Source organism: Caretta caretta, chromosome 1, assembly GCF_965140235.1.
Source record: "Caretta caretta isolate rCarCar2 chromosome 1, rCarCar1.hap1, whole genome shotgun sequence".
In the NCBI taxonomy this organism is placed as follows: Eukaryota; Metazoa; Chordata; order Testudines; family Cheloniidae; genus Caretta; species Caretta caretta.
Window position 1 is genome coordinate 201,670,873 of NC_134206.1, and position 19,018 is coordinate 201,689,890.

General features: G+C 43.0%; 1 protein-coding gene across 2 annotated transcripts in view; it reads right to left on the reverse strand.

Moving 5' to 3' along the window:
- Positions 1-505: 505 nt before the first annotated feature.
- Positions 506-19,018, reverse strand: part of CFAP44 (cilia and flagella associated protein 44) — an 81,527-nt gene continuing 63,014 nt past the window's right edge. For both annotated transcript variants that reach the window (XM_048817725.2, XM_048817715.2), the window contains 10 exons: positions 17,030-17,533; positions 16,131-16,334; positions 14,837-15,032; positions 10,581-10,691; positions 7,763-7,893; positions 4,498-4,614; positions 3,263-3,464; positions 2,500-2,660; positions 1,257-1,391; positions 506-697 (listed from right to left, as the gene is read on the reverse strand). In XM_048817725.2, coding sequence (XP_048673682.2) covers positions 515-697; positions 1,257-1,391; positions 2,500-2,660; positions 3,263-3,464; positions 4,498-4,614; positions 7,763-7,893; positions 10,581-10,691; positions 14,837-15,032; positions 16,131-16,334; positions 17,030-17,533 — 1,944 coding nt within the window. In that variant the 3' untranslated portion in view covers positions 506-514. The remainder of the gene's footprint in view (positions 698-1,256; positions 1,392-2,499; positions 2,661-3,262; positions 3,465-4,497; positions 4,615-7,762; positions 7,894-10,580; positions 10,692-14,836; positions 15,033-16,130; positions 16,335-17,029; positions 17,534-19,018) is intronic.

Genomic DNA, 19,018 nt, shown 5'->3' on the forward strand with positions numbered 1-19,018 from the left:
GCTGGAAGACAAGGAAGTGAATAGGCGACAGCCAGATACTGAGCCCTTGATTAGTCTGGAGCTGTGCACAACTGTACCCCAAGGTAGGTCTGACTGCTATGAAGAATAGCTTATAAAAGCCATGGGAGCATAGGATGAGTCCTTATTGCAGAAGTGCAGACTTTGCTTAAAGGGTCCATAAAGACTGCACCTAATCAGCAGTAAACAAAGCCATTTGCTACAGCTCACCAGATGCAGCCTGTGATGCTCTAGCTGGCTCTGAATGGAAGTTCAAAAGGGAGCATTGCATACTGGGATCTGCGGTGTTTACAGTCCCTCTGTATTAAAGATGCCCTATGGATGACTGGCAATATGGAACCCCAGGGGAGATTGCAAACAGGACAAAACCTTTGGCCCAAACTTTGACATCCTGTGTGTTATTGGGACTGGTGCTGGTTGCAGACAGGGCCTCTCAGTGACATATGCCCATCACCAGGGAAATATCTAACGAATGAGGCTAGTGACAGAGGGAACTTTAGTTTAGTATCTTGGTATCACATGGAGGCTGAGGTGGTGGGAAGATGCGTCCATCTTTTCTGCTTAAGAGAGTGATTTCCTCCTTGAGTACTTCTGCCTCCTGGGCCTGGAGTTGGACCAGTGTAATCAGCCTCTCTCTCTCCTGGATCTCAGCTTTCCGGGGGCCTTGGAATTCTGCTCCCTGTAGGAAGAATGAAACAGAGCTCTCTTTAAGCACTGGGGAAGGCATGGCTTCACTTCAGCTGGGAAAGCAAAGCCTTACCCTCACCAACCCAGGCTTACACCTTCTCCACTCACATCTGATGACCACTCGGTAAGTGACAGTTAATTCAGTGCTGGGCCTCGGAGCAGGCACCACAGATAGCACGGGGGAAAGAACACGTCATTTCACTCAGATCACTCTGGACAATGGAGTGGGGTGGACTTGCTGCGAGGGAAGTCCCATCCAGTCTCCTTCGATCAGAAATATGGTGATTGCATTGCAGTGGTAAAAGGACGCTACGGCCTTAACAAAGGGAAATCTGGGCATGGCCTGTTCCAGCAGGCATATGGATGAAAGCCACCCTGCTGCAATACAAATTGGAGTTGCTGCTCAACTTTTACCATGAGCATCATTACCCCAGATCACTAAATGCTGATGGCAGTACAAGGAATTATAAAGGTGTCCTAGTGGGAACAGACGAAGGCCTGTTACTAAACTGTCATGACCAAGGCTTAGGCAGAGCAGCAGGAAGGTTTACCAAGTCATTCTGCAGTGCGTCCAGCTTCATTTCGAGTCCCTGCTTTTCAGCACACAAGCTGTTCAGCTGCTGCAGCTTGCCGGTGTTCTCTTTCATCAGCATCATCAGCCGTTGCCGCAGCTCAAAAATCTTCTCCTGGGACAGAGGAAAGTTGAAGGAAACCCTCTTTTCTTTTTTTAAGTGGTAAAAACCATACTATTTGCAAGGAGTAGATGTTTCATAATGAACCTGCTCCTACTGAAGTCAATGGCAAAACTCCCTGGGCCAGATCCAGATCCGAGTTACACCGATGTAAAACTCAGAGAAACTCCAGCGAGGGATAATTCACTACACTTATCACATCTGAGCCCAAAATCTTGCCCCAAGACAGTTTTGCTATTGATTTCTTTAGAAGGAGGTGACAGGAAGGTACAATGTATCCAAAATACATATGTAGGCTTGGATGTTTTATTGGGCACTTCTGGGAGAAACAACAACATTCTGGTAAAATACCTTACAATTAAAAGCAGACAAGAGTGTGTCTGTTTATGTGGGAGGTTTTCCATGTCTCTTGACCTTTGCAATCACTCTTAAATTTGTTGCACATGTTCCCTCTGGTTTTCATATTTTTTAAATGACATAAATAACGCCTGGGTATTCTAACAATAACTGGAAGGCGGTTGCATTTACAAAGTAATCGCTGGGTCTCAGGCTGAATAAATGCTTAGATGTAGAGGGCAAGTTCTTAGTAGCAAGTAGGCTGAGGAGTTTATTAGCCCAGGAGATGGTTGGGGACTTATGAGGAAGTATTTTTTTAATTATTTGTATTCCTGTAGCACCCAGGAACCCGAGGCATACACCAGAACACAAAGACTGTACTTACCTAAAGCACTTATGAGCTAAATTCAATATTACAGCTGTGATTTTCAAAGGAAAATTAGGTTATTAGGTGCTGAACATCAATTGAAAGTCAATGGCAGGGACACCCAAGAAATACTTTAGGAAGACAGAAACTGAACTCAGGAAAATAGTGACTATATGTCCTGATTCTCCAGTACAAAACAGCAAGTGTAACAGCAGTTTGTGGCAGAAGCACAAAGGATTTGGGGATATGGGAGGGAAAAGGGTGTGGTGAAAAGGGGGAAAAGAAGTTGAGAGCCACCACTGAAGAGACTTTTATGCAGCTATTCAGTTTCTAGGCAAGTGACTTCCTTGTAATTGCAGCTGTATCACTGGCCTGGGGGCCTCTGTCCCTGCTCCTTACCTCCCACTTTTTGAGTTCCTGGGCTTGCATGTGCTCTTTCTCCATCATTTTTATCTTTAGCTCTTCCAGGTTTGTGTTAACAGAGAGTGTCTGCAGGGCTTCCAAGTCCACCACCCGGCCAAACTTCATCAGCATCAGCTGATTACAGTTCTCTTCCAATCCTAACAGAACAGACATCACGTTTAAGATATGTATTTGGAAACCTTTTTCATAGGTGAATAATAAGAGCTAGCATATCTGTGGGGATGCAGTTGCCTAGTGGATAGAGCCAGAGTGGACTGGAACTCAGGAGACCTGGGTTAGGTTCCCAGCTTTGCTAGTAGCTGATCTTGAGCGAGTCACATCAATGATACAGATTCCTTCCCTTTGTAAAGCGCTTTGAGATCTACTGATAAAAAGAGCTAGATATTATTATTATTATGGCTTATTTCATCTGAGGACCTCAAAGCATTTTAAATACATTAATTCATGTAAAGCCTCAAAAAAAAAAGCCACTGATGCTCTGAGAAACAGTTCTACCGCTTATTTCTGCTGTGTGGTCATTATGACATCAGCACCATCTCCACAGTAGCCCGCTGGGATATCGGTGTTGGTGCAGGGAGCAGAGGTGAGAAAGGCAGCTATTGAATTAATTCGCACCCAGCAATACGTATACATTAAGCACAGATGCATGCAAGAAGAGATGCCCATCCCTTTAAGGTGGAAAGAGACCTAGAATGCCATATACACAGCAGATAAAACCAAACTGTGCTTAGGAACTCACGCTGGATCCTTATCTCTATCTCCCTCCTGTCCCGGATGAGCTCCTTATGCTGCTGCCGGGCTTGCTTGTAGAGCTCCCTCTGTTCCAACTTCTCATGCTGCAGGACCATGATCCTTTGCTGCAGATACTCCAAGGACTGGTTGGTAAATACCAATGTCTGGGACAGGTCAGTGGGTAACTCCCCATTTACCACGTACTCCACCTGCCAGAAATAGTCACAGACTAGGCTGATGACTGCATGTTACTGGCATTGGGAACTCAAGTCAGCAGTCTGGTTGGCGGACAAGTGATTATGGCACAGCCATTGTGTGAGGACAGCATGCTGTTTTAAACACAACTGGCAGAGAATAGCCTAGGGAAAGCCCATTCCCAACAAGGTAGACCCCAGCATGATAAGAGCCTGCTTATAGCCCTGCATGGACTCCAACACAGATGCTGGCTGAGGCTTCCACCTTTGGCAATTGGAATGGAGCTGAGAAGCAATTCTTTACCCAGCTGCCTGCACGCTCCAGCAGCCTGGGGTCTGCAGAGCTATAAGGCCAGTTCTGACACATTTCTGTCCTTCAGTTCTGACCAAAGATCTATTTTAATGAAGGAAGAGAAAGCAGGCAGGGGAAGCAGGGCCTGCCCCAAAGGCACCTGGGTGAGAGCAGGCAGGACCTGACCTATTTTTTCAGTGGCCTCTGCCTAAACCTCCAAGCATGACACAAAATAAAGTAACAGCAAAAAAGCGCCCAACGCAGAGGAAAAAGTAACACTGTGTCGAGTTTGTCTCCCTGCTTTCAAATCACCTCTGCTGGGACAACATCTGTGAATTAATACATTGTGCCCAATCTGCCAGTCTTTACTTGCACGAAACTCCCATTGTCTTCAACGAGAATTTTGCACACATGAAGACTCCGAGATCAAGCCCTTAGCAGACTTCTGACCACAAACCTACACCATACTTGAGGTACATGGTCACTCAGCATGTCTGGGCTGTCTGGCCTTACTACTCAGTGTATTCCTTTAGTGGTCCAGCAGTAGAGGGGCAAACAATTCTTTTACTTTAACAACAACTAGATATTCCAAGTCAGTCCAGGGTCCCATAACGCTGAGAAGAAAAACTGCAAGCAATGAACTGTGGGCCGATGAGACTAATACTGCTACTGTCACAACCTGGCCTATTTTCCACCTGCTTGGAATCGTCTTGCTGCTGCTAAACCAAATGCAGCACGCGCACACTCTTGCGTCACCTGGTGTAGCTTCAGAGGCACTACAACATGGAGCTCATTCAGTCTCTGCTGCTTCTCCCGTTGAAAGGCCTCCAGTTCCCCTTCAGCTGTGTCCAAGCTGGCTTCCACCACTTTCACCTGCAGAGATGCAAGCCACATACTGACGTGAGGACTTCATAATTTGGACCTAAACCAGCCATCATGGCAATGGTGATCGAGGGCTGCTCTGGGACTGGCTTAGAAGTAGGGTCCCAATTCATCAGATCTGTACTGTTTGGTTCCATGTTAAAGTGAAGGCAACTTTTGTCTAGTTTAACGGTAATGTGATATGGAAGGGCCACACTATTTTGTTCTGTCTTGTTATCTGTAGTGAACTTCCCTGCCCAGTAATAGGATCATCTCCTTTCTAAAGTGAGGTTCTATGCTGACTGTATTGATGCAAAGGTGGCTTTCTTACACTGTAAATCCCCTTCATTGTGCATATCAGAGTGACAAGAAAACGGCCATACTGGATCAGACCAAAGGTCCACCTAGGCCAGTATCCTATCTTCCGACAGTAACCAATGCCAGGTGCCCTGGAGGGAATGAACAGAACAGGTAATCATCAAGTAATCCATTCCTTGTTGCCCATTCCCAGCTTCTGGCAAACAGGGGCTAGGGACACCATTGCTGCCCATCCTGGCTAATAGCCATTGATAGACCTATGTTCCATGAACTTATCTAGTTCCTTTTTGAACCCCGTTATATTCTTGGCCTTCACAACATCCTCTGGCTAGGAGTTCCACAGGTTGACTGTGTGATGTGTGAAAAATACTTCCTTTTGTTTGTTTTAAACCTGCTGCCTATAAATTTCATTGGGTGACCCCTAGTTCTTGTGTTATGAGAAGTAGCAAACAACACTTCCTTATTTACTTTCTCTACACCAGTCATGATTTTATAGACCTCAATCATATCCCCCCTTAGTCATCTCTTTTCCAAGCTGAAAAGTCCAAGTCTTATTAATCTCTCCTCATATGGCAGCCGTTCCATACCCCTAATCATTTTTGTTGACCTTTTCTGAACGTTTTCCAATTCCAATAATCTTTTTTGAGATGGGGAGACCACATCTGCATGCAGTATTCAAGATGTGGGCATACCATGGATTTATATAGAGGCAATATGATATTTTCTGTCTTATTATCTATCCTTTTCTTAATGATTCCCAACATTCTGTTCTCTTTTTTACTGCCGCTGCACACTGAGCGAATGTTTTCAGAGAACTATCCACAATGACCCCAAGATCTCTTTCTTGAGTAGTAACAGCTAATTTAGACCCCATCATTTCATATATATAGTTAGGATTATGTTTTCCAATCTGCATTACTTTGCATTTATCAACACTGAATTTCATCCGCCATTTTGTTGCCCAGTCACCCAGTTTTGAGAGATCCTTTTGTAGCTCTTCGCAGTCTGCCTGGGACTTAACTAACTTGAGTAGTTTTGTATCATCTGCAAATTTTGCCACCTCACCATTTACCCATTTATCCAGATCATTTATGAATATGTTGAATAGGACTGGTCCCAGAACAGACCCTTGGGGGACACCACTATTTACCTCTCTCCATTCTGAAAACTGACTATTTATTCCTACCCTTTGTTTCCTATCTTTTAACCAGTTAGCAATCTATGAGAGCACCTTCCCTCTTATCCTATGGCAGCTTACTTTGCATAAGAGCCTTTGGTGAGGGACCTTGTCAAAGGCTTTCTGAAAATCGAAGTATACTATATCCACTGGATCCCCTTGGTCCACATGCTTGTTGACCCCCCTCAAAGGATTCTAATAGATTGGTGAGGCATGATTTCCCTTTACTAAAATCATGTTGTCTCTTCCTCAACAAATTATGTTCATCTATATGTTTGACAATATTGTTCTTTATTATAGTTTCAACCAGTTTGCCCAGTACTGAAGTCAAACTTACCAGCCTGTAATTACCGGGATCACCTCTGGAGCCCTTTTTAAAAATTGGCGTCACATTACCTATCCTCCAGTCATTTGGTACAGAAGCTGATTTAAATGATAGGTTACAGACCTACAGTTAGTAGTTCTGCAATGTCACATTTGAGTTCTTTAGAACTCTTGGCTGAATACCATCTACACACTTTAGTGACTAAAATAATCAGCTTTTACTTCAATTAGTCTTGCAGAGTCCACAAGCTATGGGAAGGGGTGCTGGATTCTATTCTGGCTCATGCATCATCAACAGCTTTGTTCTAGTAAATTCTGCTTTGAGGATGTTGATGCAATGTGAGAAGAAAAGAAAGAACCCAGCGTGAATGTGTGGTGTTGAGATTAGAAAAATCTTTATCAAACAAACATACAAACTCAAACTGAGCACACTGGATTGGGTATCCTTGAGACACAGTAAAAATGGACCCTTACACAATGCTGTTTTTTGCAGAGTAGTTTTTCAAAACAGAATCTCACATTAAATTTAAAAAACAAACAAACATGTTTTTGAATTAATAAAAAATTAAACTCCCAGATAAAAAAAGAGCCCAAGAGCTCAGAATGAGTTAATGTTAAAAGATGAAATCAAAAAGATTGCAAATTACATTTAAATAAATTTAAGGGTGTGGGGTTTTTTTTTAAATAATATTTCAACAAAGCTGAGATTTGTTAGTTACTATTGTGATGGGTGTTCTAGAAATACCTAAGATGGGGGGAAAAAATGTTGACTCATGCAGCAAAATGATCCAGATCCTCAGCTGCTATAAATCAGTGTAGCTCTACGGACTTCAATGGAGCTATGCTGATTTTCACACTCTGAGAATCTGACCTGATATCTTTACACTGGGACCAAACACTAAGGGAAGATGCATAAATTATATAGTTTCAGATGTATCATGCAGTCAAGCTATAAAATAGAGACAGCAAATAACTGCTGCAAGAACTTTCATTTCTCAACAGTGATGCGTTTCAGCCTCTTCACCCGCCACTAAAGCAATGGAATATCACTGCTGTGTAGCACAGCAACACTGCATACCACTTTAGGACAGGATGTGAAGATCAGTGTATCAAATTGCTACTAAAAGGGGAATTTATCTGGGCAGAATGTAATTACCCTCATTGCAATTTTGCCAGGTCTTTGCCCACAAATCATGCCAAAAGTGCCAGTGGATCTTCGATGACTGAGAGGTTAGGCCCTTGGTTTTAAGTCTCAATGAAAAGATAACAACTCAAGTACCATGCCATTCCCACCCACACATAGCAAATGAGGCATGCTGGGAAATTGAGAGCCTACTGTACCTTTTTAGCCAAGGCATCATATTCCTTTTTGAGATTATCAATAACTTTCTTCTCCTCCACTAAGGCTTCCTCAATGTCTAGCCGCTTCTCCCGGAGCTGAAGTGTGTTTTCGAAGAGTGCCTCATCACAGTCTGAGAAGGAAGGTGGCTTGGAATTAAACCAGAGGGGTTGCAGCTTTGGTTTAGTTTTGACTTCACTATATTTATAGGTGGGACTGGTTGCCCCACCTAAGATTGCCTGACATTTCCCATTATAAGACCCGGTTTTCAGTTGCTATAACATTGCCAAACTTTAACTCTTTTGGGCTGAAATTTTCCATCCCAGGAGCCTGCCTCAGGCTGACTCATTTGGGAGAATTTCAGATGCAATGCTTCAGCCGTTTCCAGGAACAAGACTAGGGAAAAAATCTTGTTTTGCCATGTTAAATTCTGGAAGTCTTTTTTTTTTTTTTTCTTAAGATTATCTAGCACCCCCTTGCGTTGAGCAAGAACCTGGAATTTGATATGGGGTGACCTTTGTGTCAGGGATCTAAATTCCCCAAAGATTCCATTTGTACTGAGCATGCACCAGCCCCGGGCTAAAAGCAGGGCCTTCCCTGCAATTGCATCTAAGGACTGCTGTGAGCCATTCCAGGTCTAAGCACCAGAACTAAGAGCAAGAAACCTGTCTCTCTTGTGTTTTCAATGATCTCCTGCACCGGGCTGAGGCAGCATGAGGGAGGAAGCTGTCTGATTTGAACAGAGGGGACAAGAGCTGGATCTGCAGGGAGGGATGGGGAGTACATTGGGACAAGCAACCCGGGAGGGGGAAACTGGGACTTGCTGGGCTAAGAGATGGATCTGGGAGCCAGCAGAGAAGTGGAGGGGGGAACTGAGATTAGATGAGGAGTGGGGGGGACACTGGTAGTGGATGGGCAAGAAGACTAGAACAGAGAACCCGTGAGGTGGAGAAAGGAGGGGGGAGGGAAAAGAGATTTGACAAGGAGCCAGGGTGCATAGGGAGAACTGGGACTGGCTGGGCAAAGAGACATGGACAAGGAATTGATGGGAAGAGGGTGATCACCCAATATTGGACAGGGAACACAGGAAGGGAGATTGGGACCTGGAGTCACTGGGAATGGGGAATATGGATGGATCGGGGAGAGAGACAAATCAGAAGGGGAGCCAAGAGGTGGGGAACTGGGTGGGCAAGACGACTGGGGACAAAGAGATGAGAGTTGCGGGGAAGGGACGGGGAATGGCTAAGGAGAGTGGGACTGAGATGGGGGACTGTGGGATAAGGAGTACATACTATCAGCTCAGTGTGTCAATTAAAACACTGAGCATGTGTGAAAGACAGCAGACTTCACTCACAAGTCAGGTAAATGTACAAGACAAACCCCAATAAGAACACAAGCAATTAAAGACAAAAACGCAAATTCGATTATCTACCTTCTCCTTGCATCAATAATTTGTACTTTGCAGAAAATTTTAACTATCAGGATTCTCCTCCCACCTCACTATAGAAGGAAAGAATATGGATAACAATACCGTTATCAAACTGACAAAAAACAGTTATAAAAAATATGGCAAGGCAAATGATAATCAATTCTAATTAAATCAGAAATAAACCGGCCTGAAAAGCAGCCTTTTAAATGGTCATAAACATACACCAGGCCAAGCTCAAACATTTACTAAACTAATGGTTTTACCCACTCAACAAAATAAGTTACTTGCTGTTGCTGACTGGGTGGATATGATTTTACAAAGGTGCTGAACAGACACGTTTAAAAATAAATAAAATCTTTACTGGTAAATCCAAGAAATATGGCTGGCAATGAGAAATTATGGCCTCTGTCCACTAGATGGCAACAAAGAAGTTAATTTACACTCCAAATTAGGGACCATTCAGGATTTCCATGGGATGAAGGCAAACAATCATAGCAAAAAAAGTTTATTCTTTGTGTTTCCATGGTAAGAGAATATATTACAGGCTCCAATTCCACCCCTCAGAGAGAAAACAGTCAGGGAACGGCAAATAGTCCTTCACTCAACAATTAATTTGTTGCACTTTGTGTTATACATTTAGCTGACTTGTGCATGATGATCATCACCACACTCCTGCGCAATAAGTATTATACTACAGAGGGGGAAAGACTCTCACTGAGTGTCTACTACCTAGGGTCTCTCACTGAGTCAGTGGCAGAGATGGGAAGAGAACCTAGATCTCCTGGTACCTTGTCCCCCGTCCATAAGTATTTCAGTGGTGGCTACAGGTACATAATGTTTTGAAAAAGAAACCTACAGTATTGAGTTTTTTGTTCCTTTTTTCACAAATAAAAAGTTGGAAACAAATACTAATGCAGCTCCACTGGCTCTCACTAGATCTTGTTTAAAGTTAGTTCCCTTTTAGATTTTTAAAAATTAGATTTTTCCTCCACTTACCTTCTCCCCAGAGATGGTAATTGAGGTCCCCCAGGCTATATGTCATTGCACTGCAGTTATTATAGGTTGATGAAGCAAGGGAATACTGAAATGTTTATCTATGTTTATCTATTGCAAATGGTTGCTACTCCTCTTTACAAATAACCAATTGCTATTTAACACACAGGCCAGATTCTGTCATCCTTACTCACATTGAGTAGTACTCTTCTCCACAGTGGTCCCATCTGCATCACTGAGATTACTTAAGGACCAAGGTGCTACTCAACAAGGGAGGGGAAGAGTCTGGGCCATAATAATATTATTAAACCTAAGAAAAAAATCCTGTTCTTGAATTTAAATTCACAGTGTTACCCGTAAAGCTAAACAAGTAGAGAGCACCAAAATGGCTCACTTACTCTTTGGGCAAACAGAGTCATCGAAGACTTCATCTTCAGATCCTGAATCTTCTTCATCACTCTCCAAGCTAGACTCATCATCACTCTCTTCATCACTATCCTCCTCTTCATCTGGGAAAGGAAAGCAGTATTGTTAGCACTCAGAAAATCCTGGTTCTAATCTGTGACAGGCCTGCTGTCTGTACAGCACACCAATGGAGCCCTAATGAGCAATACCATACTACTGGCTTTTAAAAGCCAAATACATCATTTAAAGAGCACCACCGATGGAAACCGTGCTTTACCAAGTACTGAGACCATAGTCTTGCAACTGACAGCACGTGGCCAAACTGCTGCACCTGCACAAAGCCCTGTTAAAGTCACAAAGGCTCAGCAGTCCACCCAGACACTGCCAATTTCAGGATCAGGGCTTCAGATCCATTCCAGGCCCTGAAGAGTTTGTAATCTAAGAATGACACAGCAAATAAACCCTTCAAAGTAACTGGAAAGAGCTAGTTTCCCAGAAAGGTGGTGATTATATATTTTGAACAAGACAAAATGGTGACTGGCTCCTGCTCAAGGATTCTAGTTTCCCTGTTAGATACATTGGTCTCACTAGCATAAGCCCAGACTGGTACAGTATCTCTCATTTATATACAGTATATTACCTGTACAAAAAGTTGTCCTATTAAAGAAATGTATACCGAATTGAAAGCACTCAGCGGAAGTTAATTCATGCTGGCATTTACACACAGCAGGTATCAGGCAAGGGAAAAGGTGACAGTATCTTGTATTATAGAGTTACAGTAGGGACCCTAGAATTATAGATGAAGATGGATTTTCATTCTTATAAACTATTTAAGGCTGCTTAAAACCTTTTGTAAAATGACTCTTTGGACTGAATTTTCTTATACTTGTACACAACCCATGGGTGAATTTTTGGGAAACTGGTAAAATGTCATTTGGCTGGTTATTTCTGAGCTATCAGAAGACAGACAGAAAAAAGTATTCTGTTGTAAGAAATGTCAGGTTGGTTTCTTTTCACTCAGATCAGTGACTCAAATAGTTTTATTTTTAAAGTTCATACCTGGCATGGAAAGGTCACTTACAGCAATAGGTGTTCTTCTGGTATGTTATTTTTGCAGATCCCTTCTTATGAGATGGGAGAACAGTGCCCATTGAGTCTGAGTGAACACATCCCCCAACAATTCAAATGTTCTGAAAGATGTTAGCAAAGGGACATGTGGGCCCAACCACCTTCAGTCCCTTCCACTAATTCAATGAATCCACAGGACAAAGAAGTGGGGAAAGGAATTAACAGATATTGGTACATGCACAGTTAAATAAAGGTACCTTCTTTCTTTCTTTTTTGCATTCCTTAATGTATATATCCTTTTTTAAAATGTATTATCGTTATTCTGAATTGAAACCTTGGGGTTCAGTCATCGTGTGCGTTACCATTCTGCTGAGGAAATTAACTAACTAAAAAGGTGAACTGTGTGTCGTTATTGCCTACATTTGCTGCCAGTTCATACTGTACATGATCACCTCCTAGAAACCAAATGCCAAATCAAAGATAAAGAAGAAATATTTCAGATCAATAGTACTGTCTAGTATTAAACAGTTCAGAACCTATCTGCTGAGAAAAATGCAATACACTGAGGTCTTGGAATTGATCTATTAATTGACTAATGGATGATTACAGGTTGGGTCTATGATTACTAGGGTTGCCGACCCTCCAGGACTGTCCTGGAGTCTCCAGGAATTAAAAATTAATCTTTAATTAAAGACTGTCATGTGATGAAACCTCCAGGAATACATCCAACCAGAATTGGCGACCCTAATGATTACTCATTAGTCAACGGATAGATTGAAAGGGAAATTTAGTGTACACAAAAAGAAAAGGAGTACTTGTGGCACCTTAGAGACTAACCAATTTATTTGAGCATGAGCTTTCGTGAGCTACAGCTCACTTCATCAGATGTTTACCGTGGAAACTGCAGCAGACTTTATATACACACAGAGAATATGAAACAATACCTCCTCCCACCCCACTGTCCTGCTGGTAATAGCTTATCTAAAGTGATCAACAGGTGGGCCATTTCCAGCACAAATCCAGGTTTTCTCACCCTCCACCCCCCACACAAATTCACTCTCCTGCTGGTGCTAGCCCATCCAAAGTGACAACTCTTTACATAATCAAGTCGGGCTATTTCCTGCATAGATCAAGGTTTTCTCACATCCCCCCCACCCCCATACACACACAAACTCACTCTCCTGCTGGTAATAGCTCATCTAAACTGACCACTCTCCAAGTTTAAATCCAAGTTAAACCAGAACATCTGGGGGGGGGGGTAGGAAAAAACAAGAAGAAACAGGCTACCTTGCATAATGACTTAGCCACTCCCAGTCTCTATTTAAGCCTAAATTAATAGTATCCAATTTGCAAATGAATTCCAATTCAGCAGTTTCTCGCTGGAGTCTGGATTTGAAGTTTTTTTGTTTTAAGATAGCGACCTTCATGTCTGTGATTGCGTGACCAGAGAGATTGAAGTGTTCTCCGACTGGTTTATGAATGTTATGATTCTTGACATCTGATTTGTGTCCATTTATTCTTTTACGTAGAGACTGTCCAGTTTGACCAATGTACATGGCAGAGGGGCATTGCTGGCACATGATGGCATATATCACATTGGTGGATGTGCAGGTGAACGAGCCTCTGATAGTGTGGCTGATGTTATTAGGCCCTGTGATGGTGTCCCCTGAATAGATATGTGGGCACAATTGGCAACGGGCTTTGTTGCAAGGATAAGTTCCTGGGTTAGTGGTTCTGTTGTGTGGTATGTGGTTGTTGGTGAGTATTTGCTTCAGGTTGCGGGGCTGTCTGTAGACATACCACACAACAGAACCACTAACCCAGGAACTTATCCTTGCAACAAAGCCCGTTGCCAATTGTGCCCACATATCTATTCAGGGGACACCATCACAGGGCCTAATAACATCAGCCACACTATCAGAGGCTCGTTCACCTGCACATCCACCAATGTGATATATGCCATCATGTGCCAGCAATGCCCCTCTGCCATGTACATTGGTCAAACTGGACAGTCTCTACGTAAAAGAATAAATGGACACAAATCAGATGTCAAGAATCATAACATTCATAAACCAGTCGGAGAACACTTCAATCTCTCTGGTCACGCAATCACAGACATGAAGGTCGCTATCTTAAAACAAAAAAACTTCAAATCCAGACTCCAGCGAGAAACTGCTGAATTGGAATTCATTTGCAAATTGGATACTATTAATTTAGGCTTAAATAGAGACTGGGAGTGGCTAAGTCATTATGCAAGGTAGCCTGTTTCTTCTTGTTTTTTCCTACCCCCCCCCCCAGATGTTCTGGTTTAACTTGGATTTAAACTTGGAGAGTGGTCAGTTTAGATGAGCTATTACCAGCAGGAGAGTGAGTTTGTGTGTGTATGGGGGTGGGGGGGATGTGAGAAAACCTTGATCTATGCAGGAAATAGCCCGACTTGATTATGTAAAGAGTTGTCACTTTGGATGGGCTAGCACCAGCAGGAGAGTGAATTTGTGTGGGGGGTGGAGGGTGAGAAAACCTGGATTTGTGCTGGAAATGGCCCACCTGTTGATCACTTTAGATAAGCTATTACCAGCAGGACAGTGGGGTGGGAGGAGGTATTGTTTCATATTCTCTGTGTGTATATAAAGTCTGCTGCAGTTTCCACGGTAAACATCTGATGAAGTGAGCTGTAGCTCACGAAAGCTCATGCTCAAATAAATTGGTTAGTCTCTAAGGTGCCACAAGTACTCCTTTTCTTTTTGCGAATACAGACTAACACGGCTGTTCCTCTGAAACCTGTCATTAGTGTACCCAGACGCCAGACTGACAGCTGTCCACAGATCAGGTACAGCATAGGCAGCAGCTGTATAAAACTCCCTTTTTCCACTCAACACCTACATGCCTCAACACTGATTTGAAGGAACCAACTTTTAAGGTCTTTTGACATTACACATACAATTGTGCAAGGGATGTGGTTACAACACTATTATCCCTCATGATGGTTACAGAACAGTTTGGTCTTGTAGTATAGATTGGACCTAATCATATGTTTTGTTTATGACCTGGAACCAGGTTAAAGCCTCATATCTGCCCAGGGCTTCAGCCAAGTTTTGGGACACAGTTCAGTGCCATCTCTACATTACAAGGCTGAATTGTGTAAACAAATACATAACCCTAGAGAAACAATGCATCCAACCTCTGTCTCCTTCCACATCTTTCTTCTTAACACGCTTGATCTTCTTCTTCAGAACCTTAGTGAGGAAGCTGGCAAATTTGTTGTTCTCTCCAAGGGATGCTTGGAAAGTGGCATAAAGTGCCTTCTCGCGTTCCTGAAGCTTTGCAATCTCATATTTTTTATCCTCCATCTGTGAAAGGTAGTTGTCTAATTTCCACTAAAAAAACAAAAACAACCCCCCCCCCAATGTAAAACAACTCAGTACATTAGACTGATAGAGAGCTGTGAAGCATTAGCCTTTTACACTGTTATCAGCACCTGTTGGATCTTTTTAGCATATATGTAAAGGCAGCAATTCCTAGTAGTGAGAAAGGGATTGGTGGTTGGGCTCTCTGCTTTCTATTCCCAATTCTCTGCCAATCACTTGCTGTGTGATGCTGGACAAGTCACTTCCCTTCTCTGTGCTTCAGTTTCATCATCAGTAAAATGAGGATAATGATACTGACCCACTTTATAGTGAAATCTACTATATAAATGCTAATTATTATAATTTATGCATTTCAGTTGTTGAATTAAGAGCAATTTATCTGTCTAAAGAGAGAGACAGACAGACTTGTTGAAATTGGTAGGCTTGAAATTTGATTTACATTTTTTTTCTTCTTCCCTAATCTGTGCCCCAGTCCAGCAAAGCACATAAGCATCTGTTTAACTTAAAGAACATGGTTCCACTGACGTCAATTCTTCAGTTAACCAAGTTCCAAGTGCAGAGGCAAATTCTCTGTGAAGTTACACTTGTGTTACCCATTTGAAAAAGGAAAGGGTGACACAGATGTAACCCTGGGCAGAATTTGGCCTGAAGAATCTGTTACTGAAGATGCATGAGCCAGAAAGATCCCAGTTTGAATCTCAGATCTCAGGATGAGTTAGTAGGCCTTGGAGTTTGCAAAATCACCTTTATATCTGTAAAGAAAGCAAATCTGATCTGCCGTCACTGAGATGCAATAAAGGTGGAGCCCCATGATGCTATTTTTACAGTCACCTTCCAAAGGAGAACTGCATATTTTAAGGTAGGCTGTAGATTTTAATTTCACACTTCCAATGGTTTATAAAAATACAAGCATGAAGGGAAAGAAGAATCCATATTTAAGTTAAAAGGACTGCCCTTATATTATCACCAAATGTTTCTTAGAATTCAGCACTAAGAAGTTGGCTGGTGTATAAGGACAGCAGAATGACATTCCCGCCTCTTTTTGAGATGTTTATTTCCAGGCTCACCAGTTGCAGTAGTAACAAATCAGATGCGTATCCTACATACTTGCATCTCTTCCACCTCATTGGTGAGGCTGTTGACACGCTCCTGGAGAGTGTCCTCATGTTTCTCAAAGTTCTTAAGGAGAAGCAGCTCCTCAAACCACGTGATGTGACGTAGGTCAGCACACTTCATCTGCGTGTCCAGCTTCAGCTTCTGGTGCCGCAGGAGGTGGAGCTCAGCATCAAAGGTGATCACCAGTTCATTGATCTGGAATGTGGGAAGGGGCAGAAGTGGAGTGGGGAAAAAAATCACGAAGTGAATCTAAATATGCAAGGCAAGAGACAGGAGCAAAAAAGAAAAATCTCCTGCCTGTTAAACCAAGAACTTGCCAGCAACATTTATTATGAGCTACTTTGGTATTCAGGATAACAACATTAATCCCTGGGAATGTTTTTGATATCCATGGAGCAAATATAAGAATCACCAGAAATTCCACAGATGTTTCGATGCCTCCCATCATCCCCAATTAATCTCCAATTAATCACTTTTCTATGCTGGCCTACACTTTCATGTAATCTCCTGCCTGCTGCAGTGGTAGACTCATGTTACTGACCTCCACCTCATCCACCCTCTTGCAGAATATCTGCCAACTTCTTCCTTGGGCAGGTACAACAGTTTCAGCATCAGTACCTGCCAAAACTAGATTAATCACGGGTTTTCTTTCAGAGGCAAGGTAATACCCACAATGGTGTTCTAGTGCTCTCTCTGAAGTTTAACGCATCAGCTCTACAGTTTGTTCTAGTGGACTCTCCTGGACTTCCAGAAGGCAATCAATGCAAAAGCCAAAAGATGCCACAGCATCAGTGGGACAGATGTAAAGAGAGGTCTGTGAACTGGTTTTGTTTTGGGCATGGTAGGGGCAGTCCCCTGAAAACTTGAAAAGTTCCCTTTTATTCTCCTACCCTCTTGATCAAGGTCTCCTGAAGGTAAATGTTTCTGATCTTCTCCCGTTTTAAAATTTCCAGCTCCATCTCCGTTGGCTCTGACTTTTCAATCTCAAAAACCTTTGGTTGCATTGGGATGACTGAGGATCCTATTCTCATTGATCTCACACTTGAGGCTCTTGAGGAGGAGTCTATTTCTTTTAGAGAAGGTGCATGAAGGAACTTTCCCCCAAACACTGTAAATGATGCATTCTCTTCCACCTGCTCAGAGAGCCTTTTCTTGTTCTCCTCCTCTTGTTTGAACTTCAAGAGAATATTATTGTCATACTGGAATTTTTTTTCTGGAGTCTCCTCCAGGTGTAACTGAGGGATTGGGGGAATAGGAAGTTGTTCAGATGCATCCAAGGCTGATTTTATGGATTTCAGTTCTTGGACCAGGCAGATGATCTCTTCAATAACAGCCACCTTGAGGTCCCTAAGGGAGATGATCCATTTGTTCATGGTCAATTTCTTTTCATGGATCTGCAAAGAGGAGGAATTTTAGTGTGACTTGCCAAGGACACTTCTACAGCATAAAATCTTCTCTGACACAGGACACTGATCAGTGGTTTGTCTAACTTAAACAATCCTGAAGGGTTTAAATGCTTAACACAATAGATATAGAGAGGTTACTTATCAGTAACTGTTGTTCTTCAAGTGTGTCACCTCTGCATAGTCACACTTATGGGATTAGCACCTCCTGGTACTAAATTGTGGAATCTTTCTAGTGAGCAGGATCTGTTGGGGACACTCACACTCTTTCCCATGCAGAAGATTCCGTGGGCATCAAAGGAGGAGTGGGGCCCCAACCACACTTCAGTTCCTTCCAGAGGTGGCAGAAGTTCACGTTAAATGGGGGGGGGGCAAATTGTGGGGACAGCAGAACAGAAGGAAGAAATTGGGGTCTCTCTCTCACCAGCAATAACTGCTCCTGGGCCTGGTCCTATCACCCCATTTCTACATGCTTCCGCGCCTGATCCCAGGTGCCACAACAGCTGTTCCAGTTTCTCTTGGTCCTGGTCTCATCTCCGCCCCCAGCAGCTGCAGAGCCCCACCCAGCCTGAGCAGCTGCACAGTTTACGAAATGCTAATCTATGTTTCTGCAGAGGCAGAAACATAAATCAGCTCCCACAATATTTCAGTTGCAGGGGACCTAGCCCCCACCACTGTCCTGGTTCTGCTGCTCTTGGTTTCTTCCCTAATTTCAGAGTGCTTGATCTGAGAAGAGGGTTAGGTGGACAGGGAATGTAAACATGCAGAGGCACCACTCTCAAAGAACAATAGTTACAGGTAAGCAACCTCCTTTCTTCTTTGAGTGGCTTCTGTATATTCCCACTCATCAGAGATTAGAGAGATTAACAAATTAAGTTTTCCCACGGGAATCCTCACTATATGAGCACTCAGGTTCAAGTACATTTAAAACAATTTTAGGCATCTGTGCCTGAAACAAAGTTACCTGCTAAATCCACCAGAGGATGAAAACCCAAAATCTTCCTAACACTGCAGCAGAATAGGTTCCAGAACTAAAGCATAAGACTACAAGTGGCACCAAAGGGCCCAATCTGATTATAACCAAGACCTTTGGTGCCAAGGCAGGGTGATTCCAGGAGTGGCTGCCAAAATTTCTCTCTCTCTCCCTGTATTGCTTCCCTGAAGTTTGGAGGATGTTAATGTGCAGTTGAGTCAATAACAACCTTGGACATTTTCAAAGTCAGAGCATCAGCACCAGATTAGAAGTCTTAGTTATTTTCAGAGACAATAGTGGTGTAGCACTGAATGAGACTCAGTAGGTACCAGAGCTATCTCCGTCTGTGCCTGGGAAGGCGTTTCCAAGGTTTTAGAGTACAGAGAATGTCTCTGCACTCTAGGACATCTTGGTTAGGGAACCCAAAGGAAGGGGTCATTACCCAATAAAGGGAGTTTGAGGTCCTACTCAGAACCCCAGCCTGGAAACATGGACTGTTCTAC